This window comes from Haplochromis burtoni, unplaced genomic scaffold (assembly GCF_018398535.1).
Source record: "Haplochromis burtoni strain Fernald_Lab_line unplaced genomic scaffold, NCSU_Asbu1 Contig_76, whole genome shotgun sequence".
NCBI lineage: Eukaryota > Metazoa > Chordata > Actinopteri > Cichliformes > Cichlidae > Haplochromis > Haplochromis burtoni.
The window spans coordinates 2,172,967-2,182,830 of record NW_024582437.1 but is presented as its reverse complement, the minus strand read 5'-3'; the positions used below and the strand labels follow the sequence as shown (position 1 = coordinate 2,182,830).

Here is a 9,864-nt window from a genome sequence, read left to right as displayed (position 1 = left end):
GGGGGGGGTTCAAAGCTGTTTCACTGTAAAATGAATATAAAATGTCAGAGACTGGGCCCTACGTAAATGCTCCGTTTGGAGCTCAAGCCCGGGACGTCTGCACCTATAAGCTGTCATAGTTAATTTGTCGGACAGTGTCGAACAAACTGCATTTAACGATGCGCAAAAACTCCAGCGTCTGTGGTAGTGATGTGCAATACCACTGATTTCCTTTACGATCTAAATTAATCTGAAGTAAAATTCAGTCTGCTATCGGCGATACTGACCCGATACTGATACTTTGTACAAAAACGTAATGTGTTTGGAAAATCAAAATCAAAAGTATTATATTTCAAACTATACCTTCATAATAAATACAAGACATCCGAGTATTTGGTCTTATTGTAAATTTAAATGTTACTAGGAAACGATCTGACAAAAGGAGGGTTTAAAGAAGTTACAGTTACAGTTAAATGTTAAGTTTCTATGTCATATGTCAGAAAAGGATCCAGAGTGATGTTAAAGCGGTGGGTGAGTTCTTTTACATTTTGAGAGAAACCAATTGGGTCTAATAATAGATTAAATGCCAGGCTGAAGCTGTCATTTTCAATATTTACATGAATGAATAAAGCACATGAAGTTGACAGCATAAAATAAGGCATTATCTAAAAGGTTTTCATCGAATGGTTTACACAGATAAACTACAGAATAGCACCACTAGGTGTTGTATTAGGAAGTGATACTGTGCTGCAGAGAGACAACAGATGAGAGAGTACATTAGATAACTTAACTGATTTTAATTGTTTACATCAACTCATGAATTGAAATCATCGCTGCTCTTCTTGAGGTTCTTTTGGGCTCATCAGTATTGTAATCTACATCCACTTTAGTACCTCAATCTAAACACTCAATATTATTTGTGTTGTTTTAGCAAAATATGTTTTAAGTGCTCATATCAACAGGATTCCTTTTCTTTGTAATTTGCATTTGACATCAAGTTGTGATGTAAGAGTAATTAGATTGAGTATAAAAACTAAAACTGACTTTAACATACATTAATACTGTTCTTTCTTTATGTTAATACCGCAGGTCTCAAGAAAATGATGGAGGTGACCAACAGTAACTCAACCAGCAACTCTTGCATTCACATCAGTACAACTACTCCTGAGATTCGAAAGTCTCTCATCACTGTGTCTATCATTTTTCACTTCCTGATATTTCTCCTTGGTGTGCTCGGGAATGGACTGGTTATCTGGGTGACTGGGCTAAAGATGAAGAAAACAGTAAACACAGTTTGGTACCTCAACCTTGCTGTGGCCGACTTCATCTTTGTAGCATTTCTACCCCTCAATGTAATAAACCTTGCTTTAGACTTCCACTGGCCTTTTGGCAACTTCATGTGCAAGCTCAACACCATGGTACTTATTCTGAACATGTTTGCCAGTGTCTACATTCTGGTGGTGATTAGTGCAGACAGATGTGTGTCTGTGGTGTGGCCTGTCTGGGCTCAGAACAACCGAAATGTACGTAAGGCCTTGTTTGTGACTCTGGGTGTTTGGGGGGTGGCTTTGATGATCGGCTTTCCATATTCCATCATCATGGACACAGAGCAAGCGTGTGAGAATGAAAACAAAACTCTCTGCTTAAACAGCTACGCTATTTCTGATGACTATAATGCAGAATCTCCCAACATACTGCGACAATTTCGTTATCCACCGATTATCATCGCCCGCTTCCTTGTGCTTTTTGCAGTCCCATTCTCTATCATTGTCTCCTGTAATGCTGTAATAATCCATCATCTCAGAAGAAACCACACACTGGCAAGGAAATCAGGTCGCCCCTTTAAGATCATTGTTGCCATTATCATCACATTTTTTCTGTGCTGGTCTCCCATTTATATTATGGATCTAATTGTGCTGGCGAAAGAAATGGACACTTCAAGTGGTGTCATTGGGATCCCTTTGGCCACCAATTTGGCCTTTCTCAACAGCTGCCTGAATCCACTGCTGTATGTGTTTGTGGGCAAAGATTTTAAGAAAGAAGTCTGCAAATCCATTCTAGCTGCAATGGAGACTGCCTTCCAGGAAGAGGAGAAACGCTCTCAGAGTTATACTAAGTCAGTTAGCACAAATACAACTCAGCTTTGAAAACTGATGTGTAAGGCTGTTAATGACACAAAGAACCATAAGGAAACAATATTACTTCAGAGAAAATCTTTCTAGACCTGTGTTGTTTGAAATATATGAAAAGGTTTAATAAATATTTATGCCCATTTCACTGATCTTACAATGTTAATTTAATGGAAATGGCTAATGTCATTTGTTTCTTAAGTCATACATTAAGTTTGCATTAAGTTTGTACCATTACAGAGCTGAAAGTGATTGTAAAAGGCCTGGAAAAAAAGAGCGAGTCAGTAATTTCAAAATAAGTATTACATATGTTTCTGTTTCCTGTTCATTTTACTGGTTCTTTTAACCTTTAACAAGTATGATTTGGTTAAGTGGAAAGTGACACTTTAAACACTATCAGTGAGTATAACCTATTTGTTCTGTATGTACATTTACAACAACACCATGTGAATAATTCGATTTTATAGTAATTATTTAGCATAACAGCTTATCTCCTATTAATGTACTGTATAAGATAAATGATATGTTATGTTTAACAAAACTGCAGCTTTGTATAATTATTTAGTCTTTAGTTTTATATAGGCATATTCTTATATACAAGTTAAATCAAATGCCATGTCTTCAGTTCCTCTCCTCACATGAATCTCTTCTTATATTTACATTTATTATAAAATATTTACTATTATATAGGACAGGGAGGTTGAACCAAAGTTTCTGGGTTCCAAGATTAACACTATGGCTGTGCTGTTGGGTACAATGAGACTAATACAGTCTGAGGAATTCAAGGAATTTTTTGTCTAAAGATAAACATTTAGTGTCCTAGTTACCATGGTGCTGGCTTAGAGTTTAGTCCTCTTTCTTTAGGTGTCTTTTGGCAACAAAAAGAGCATGTGTTTCCCTCATCTCAGAGTTAATGTTTTTACATTGTAGCCAAGGTTCTTGTGGCATGGCAGTTATGTTTGAAAGAGACATCACCACCAGCATATGGCTCCCATGTACACTCAGCAATGTGCCCATTACCACAAGAAGTACTTGCAAATATATACGCATCCAAAGTATTGGAACAAGACACTATAAGGGCCAGATACTGAGATCACCTGACACTGGGTTGAAAGCTGCCAAGCTGACATACCAAGATACTTAGGTACCATTAAGGAAATTACATCATTCTGAGCCATCCAAGCCATAGGTGGTCTTGGAGTCATCGTCTTTTCTGCACTTCTTGAGATCAGCATGTATTCAATAAAATGACCCATGGAAACCACTTTCATGCAGCAGAACCTGATAAAAGAGGATGGGTTAGTCCAAGGGGTCGCTGTGCTCATCTCTAAGAAGGAAGTGAAGCACCATAAAACCCAGACCCCTTTATTCTTAATTTAATTTGTAACTTAAATTATCTAAAAACTTGATTGATTACCAGTACTTGCACTATAATAACAAAGCATCAATTCAAATTTTTAAAGGAAAGAAAAAACATAGTATATATCAGTAACTTGAAGTACTTATTAACTTTAGCATATTTTAGAGCATAGGTGTCAAACTCTGGCCCACGGGCCAAATTTGGCCCGCAGCCTAATTACATTTGGCCCGCGAAGCCATACCAAATTACTATTAGAGCTGGCCTACTGGTATTATACAGCTAATATATATATTGTTTAGTATTAAGCTTTGCTTGTTCCATATTCAGTTTTCCAGCAAAACTTATTTGAGTCCATAAGAAAAGATTCATTCTTATATCTGGAGGAAGATTTTTTTTTTCAATAAATATTAATGTTAGCCCGCGACTTTGTTCCAGTTTTGAATTTTGGCCCACTGTGTATTTGAGTTTGACACTCCTGTTTTAGAGGAATGGAAAATGTGTCATCATGTTACATACAGTTATTTTTTAGTGGATACGATAATGATTGGTAATTTTGTTGCCCCATATTTGTCATGGTCAATGTCTGTGTTTTGGGGTTTTATTAATATTCTTTGATTTGGTGTCATTCATTGTTTTGGTTCTCTTAGTTGTTTTCTGCTTATGTTATATTTACAGTTTCTATCTTTAGTTTTCTGTCACTGTGCCTTCCCTGTGTTCCAGGTTTCTTGTTTAGTTACTTTAGTCTCCATGATCCGTGTTCCCTTTCTGTCTCCCCAGTCACTCATGTCCCCTTGTCTGTTTCTTTCCTGGTCACAGTCTAAAGCCTGTGTGTCTTTTTTTTTGTCCCCATGTTTGTTTGTTGTGCTTCCTGTTTTGTGTTGACACTCTCTCATCATGTGTTCATTGTGTTCAATTTTGCTTCCACTGCCCTGTTATGTTCAGTTCCTCCTGTGTTCCCCAGCTGCCTCATCTTCCCTGATCATCCTGCTGTGGATTTACAGTGTAAGTTTCCCTTTGTGTCTCACCTTCATGTTCCATGTACTTAGTGTTTAGTTGTTTCCCAGTTTTGGTTTTGTTAGTTTATTCTTTGTCTCCCTTTTCTTTGAGTTTGTATTTTATGCAGCCAAAAATAAAAGGCTTGTTTTTTGTTCTACTCCGTCTCCTTAGTCTTCATTTGGGTCCACTCTCTCCTTTCTATGCGGTCTGCCAGTGCAGACCTGAAAATATTTGGTCAATTCTTTTGTTGGAGCAATTGAAATTATGATTATATAGCACAAATTTAACAGGAAACACACAGTCACAGTAAAGAAACAGAGTCATTTGTCTTCAACTGTCCCATGTCACCTTTTCTTTATGTCTGATGTCCCTAAAAACTGCAGTCTCCAATCTGTAACAAACCTAGCTAATGGTGAAGCTTATTGATTTTGAGTCTGTGGTTTATGGAATACCTGCATAAACCACAGGAGTTCCTATTACAGACTTTCCAAAAAGTCATTCGCAGAATCTCTTAACCTGATAAGAGGAAGCCACGTTTTATTAGACGTTCCGTTCCATTACGTTCCAGTTGTTGGTTTTCTTGAGAACTAATAATCACGTTTGTATTGACTGTCATAAAATGAAGTAAAATGTCATGTCTCCTTAGGTTTTAGAGAGAACGTGTCCATCCACCATGTATGCCCCATGAAATTCCGAGTTAACTTCTAAATGTTTACCAAAAACTATAAAAAACTATATTGTGAAAAGGAGACAAATTTGCTTGCTTACGTTAGTATTTTTTTTAATTGAAACTGTAATTATTATCGTTTTTGATTTTGTTCTGTGCCCCATCTTAATCATCACCACACATTTAAGACGTTTTTTCCTGTTCTTGATGTTGAGTTTATCCAGCATTCAGTATAATCATTTATGTTCGAAGTTATTTGGCATATTTCTGTTTTTATCATTATTATTTTTATTATTATTAAAAGTTACTGGAAAAGAAACTGCCATGGCTCCATCATTATAAGACCACATGAACCTATGTCCAGCAGTTTTTACTGGTATTTGCAGATTGTTTTCTTCTGGCTTAAGCCATGCAGGCGTGCAAATTACTGTTGCCAAACCTTTGCTCAAAGGTAGCTGAGCTGGCTGATTGTTGGGGATCGAGATCACAACTAAAGGTGACAGTTGTTGTGATCTGGTGCTTTTGAAAAAATGAATTCAATAGAATTGAATTGAAACTATGTTAAAAAATAATATAATTCTAAGAAAAACATTATAATAATATGATTTTAATATAAACTGGAGAGACAGTATAGCTAGAAAGAAAGATTGAACAAATAACTGATCAATTTCATCTGATGTAAGCAATTAAAGGACCTAGAGGAATTATTACTTTGGCAAGTACACACTTTGGATTTGAGTTTAGTAACTGGGAGAATTTAAAGTATTTAAACCTGATTGCTGGATTGTCTGATCATAACCTGATACTGAAAATTAGAAGAATTATCTGGAATCCCCCAAATGGAGTAAGAATGCTTCCAAAATGCCATTTAGAAAATTACTTAGGATAATGTGTTACTAGTTGATTTGGATGAATGCAGCCCACATTTTTCCAGACCACAAGAGAATACTACTGATATTTTTTCTATAACGTTTGAATTAGAAATGTATTCCTTGGTTAAATGACAATTTATTGGAATTGATGAAAGAACTGATAAAGGATTGAAACTGATGAAAAATCGAGATAATACACCAGATAATAATTTCTAATTATCCAATAACATAACACGCACTAATAGTACTGACCAGCAGAGGGAGCTGTTTATATGCTAAACATTCCACAAATAACAGACCTCAGTCCTGTCAAGTAAAAATCAGCCCAGAATTGCAACTTCTAAACTTCACCTAAGCAGTAAATCAAGAGTTTATACTTATTACTTTATTACTTCAAACTTATGTAATTTAATGATTCAGTGAAGCCAAATCATTCTGAATCATCAACATTTTGCAATCCGTTATTGTTATTATTATTAATATATTATTTCCCCGGAGACACTCAATGTGCCTCAAGTAAGAAGAGGTACAGTGAGATTTTTGCTTATCTTTCTATAAATATGAAAGGTTCTAACTCCATTGGTCACATATATATTGGTATACTTCTGCATCTCGAAACAATACAATATCCAGCATGGCTTTCAAAGTCGCTTAAAAATATACTGTATAACAGCAGTGGCAGCAGTAAAGTATTGACAGAACATTTGTCAATGTTAAGGTGACCTGTACTATTGGGCACCCTTCTCCCACTGGTCTGTGGGTGCTTTCCAATTATCCATTTTGCTGAGTAAGGTCCCTAACTTAGAGCTGGAAGTATCTGTGTGGCAGCCATTATAAGAGCTGTTCCAATTTCCCAAATACTAAGTAAAGAAGTAGCCAACAACTATTCATGCAAAAAATTAAGATGAGAAACAAAGTTGAGCAGATCATATAAATGTTTATTGTAGCTGTATTTTCCATTCCACGCCATAACCTCCTGATATATTTATAGCTTTTATAAATTTAACAAATGCAGTTTGTTAAATTCACCACACTGCTGGAATAAAATCTGCTTCTTGTTGAATTGCTTCCCTTGATAAGGAACGGAGAATGCTATATCAGCTAAAGATTATGATCAATTCAATTCATCCATCCATCCATTCGCGTCCGCTTATCCTGTTCAGGGTCGCTGGAGCCTATCCCAGCTGTCATAGGGTGAGAGGCGGGGTACACCCTGGACAGGTCGCCAGTCTGTCGCAGGGCCAACACACAGAGACAGACAACCATTCGCACTCACATTCACACATTAACCTATCCCCACTAAGTGCATGTCTTTGGACGGTGGGAGGAAGCCGGAGTACCCGGAGAGAACCCACGCAACCCACGTTTGCGTGGGTTCTTTCTTTCTTTCTTTCTTTCAAACTCCGCACAGAAAGACCCCGGCCTGATGGTGGAATTGAACTCAGGACCTTCTTGCTGTGCGGCAACAGTGTGCCACCGTGCTGCCCCAATTCAATTCAATTTTATTTATATAGCTCCAAATCACAACATAAGTCGCCTCAAGGCGCTCAGTGTTCATTAGTAAAGTCCTTTGTTGTACTGCAGTATTTAGGATTAATTTTTAAAATGAGTACAGGACAGCTAGGATAAGTGATGGTTGGAGTGAATTTTATTGCTGTCATTGAAATCTTTAAGGTCAAATCCTTAACAACAGGAGGAAAGGAATTACACAGGACCCCAGCAGTAAAATATTTTTTTAAAAATCTATTAATTTTATATGATATTTATATTCATTTGATCTTTTTATCTTATTTTTACATTATGCTCTAAAGTAGTGATGTGACGTTCTTCAAAGCTTGTGTCGAGTAATGGAGGGGGCGTTTCCGCGATGCGCATTTATGGGAGGAGCTGAAAATGATGACGTCCGAAGCCTCGCTGCCCGGCTGTACCACGTGACTGGTTCATGAAGTGGTTCGGACTTTGCCGCGAGCTATGACATCGATATATAAACCCCTCAGACTCAGAAGAGAATGGAGCCAGCTAAGAAGAGGAGGATGTCCTCCCCTGTGTGGGAACATTTTGATTTTATTCCTCCCAACAAGGTATGTAAATTTCTACAGAAGATGTATTTTCATAATACTGATGGTGCAATACAATTTATGTTAAGCGGCTTTACTTTTGTACAGGGTGAAGTGTTTGCTATGTGCCAGGGAGCTGGGATATAACAACAACACCTCATCCATGCTTAGGCACTACAGAGCTTTGCATGAGAATAGGGGGAACACCGTAAGATCAGGTGAGCCATGAAATGCCATGATAATATAGCATGCAGTAATGTTACTAAATGATATAACAATATTATACAACTGTTATAAGTTACGTGTGTGATATTTATATTTGTGCTTTGTCTTTATTGTCTTTCCTCAGGAGAACAATCTCAAATAGATGAAGACCTGGTTAGCATGGTGATTGAGGACTACCAGCCATTTAGCATTGTGGAGGACAAAGGATTTAAAAGATGTTAAATCATTAAAGCCTACCTATGTTCACCCCACTAAAAAGGTCATAAAAGCAGTGAAAATTTAGTTTTTACAGAATAAAATGTGGGCAGGATTGCGGCTCAAAGCCTCAGTGTGTAGCTGTCCATACCTCAACGTTACAAAAGCACAACCACTGTCCACACCCCAACCACACCTCACCTCACAGTAAATGATCATTCCCATTTTAAGCATTTCCAAATGATCATTTTCCATACTGCCAGTATAAATATACACAGTATACTGCCATCACTACAATATAGATGTTTTACACACTCCTTTTGTTGTTGACATTTACAGGCTGTGTGCAAAAGGCCACACTCTTCAAATTCATGCCAACTAATATTTTTACATCCAGTAGGTGTCCTACTAGAGCAAATGAAGCTTCAAGACACTTTGCGCTGGGGTGAACCAATTGGATGAAAAGCTACAGTGTTTCATGAAGCTTCATCTGCCCATCACTAGCTGTAATGCATGACAGCACTAAGCTATAGTTCAAATGGTGGCATAGACTCTGTTTTGCATTGTTTGGTATTTTATATGGGTATATGTTATACTATATTTCTGTTCTTTCTGAGTTACCTGGCCTCCACTCCACTCCAGTCCTTCCTGGTTTGGCTGAAACCGGAGGCTGAGGGTGGAGCTGGTTTAAATGCAGAAGCCAATAAAATGGACTGGACCATCTATTGTGATCATGTAGGGGGAATGGGGTTCTTCTTGAATGATGGTTAGCTGTTATCTCTCTAGTTTTCACCTTTGGTGTATATAATGGTTTATTCATTTGCTATATAACTGGAGCTGTTTCTCATTTGGGAGGTCAGTTTGTTGAGTTATGTTTTGTTAAGTTACTTTTGAGTAGTTTTGTTAAGTTAACTTCTTTTATGGACCCACTTGGTTCTTAAAAAAAGGTTATTTTTTGTCATTTTGAATTTTTATAATCATCTTGTCCTTTTTGGTATTTAATAAAACCCATTTTTTTAAAGTTTACATTTGTACCTGTGTGTTCCTGGCTGCTTGGTTTATGGTACACGGAAAGAATCAAGATGAGACACAAAAAGCATAGAATGCATGAACAAGAGGGACCTGTAGTACCGGTTAGCAGACAAACCGGTGGAGAGCAAATGAAGCCGCTGGCCTTAAATACTGCTGGCTGGTAATCCCTGGATTGCCGTCAGTTGAGCCTACCAGCTGCGTTGATGAGAGCCTTGCCCAAAAGGTGGGACTGTGAGTGAAAACAAGGGAAAAAGCAGCCACTTACCCAGCCTATGACAACTGAAGCCTTTCATTGAACTACCAAATAAACAAAATGGTACTCTCTCTCATGGCAGCACTGCTATAATTTGGA

The 9,864-nt window shown here is 37.4% G+C and overlaps 1 protein-coding gene across 1 annotated transcript in view; it reads left to right on the top strand.

Moving 5' to 3' along the window:
• Window positions 1–2,538, top strand: part of LOC102304357 (chemokine-like receptor 1) — a 3,180-nt gene extending 642 nt beyond the window's left edge. Inside the window, exon 2 of the mRNA XM_005924330.3 lies at window positions 1,069–2,538. Coding sequence (XP_005924392.1) covers window positions 1,080–2,126 — 1,047 coding nt within the window. The 5' untranslated portion in view covers window positions 1,069–1,079 and the 3' untranslated portion in view covers window positions 2,127–2,538. The remainder of the gene's footprint in view (window positions 1–1,068) is intronic.
• Window positions 2,539–9,864: the final 7,326 nt, after the last annotated feature.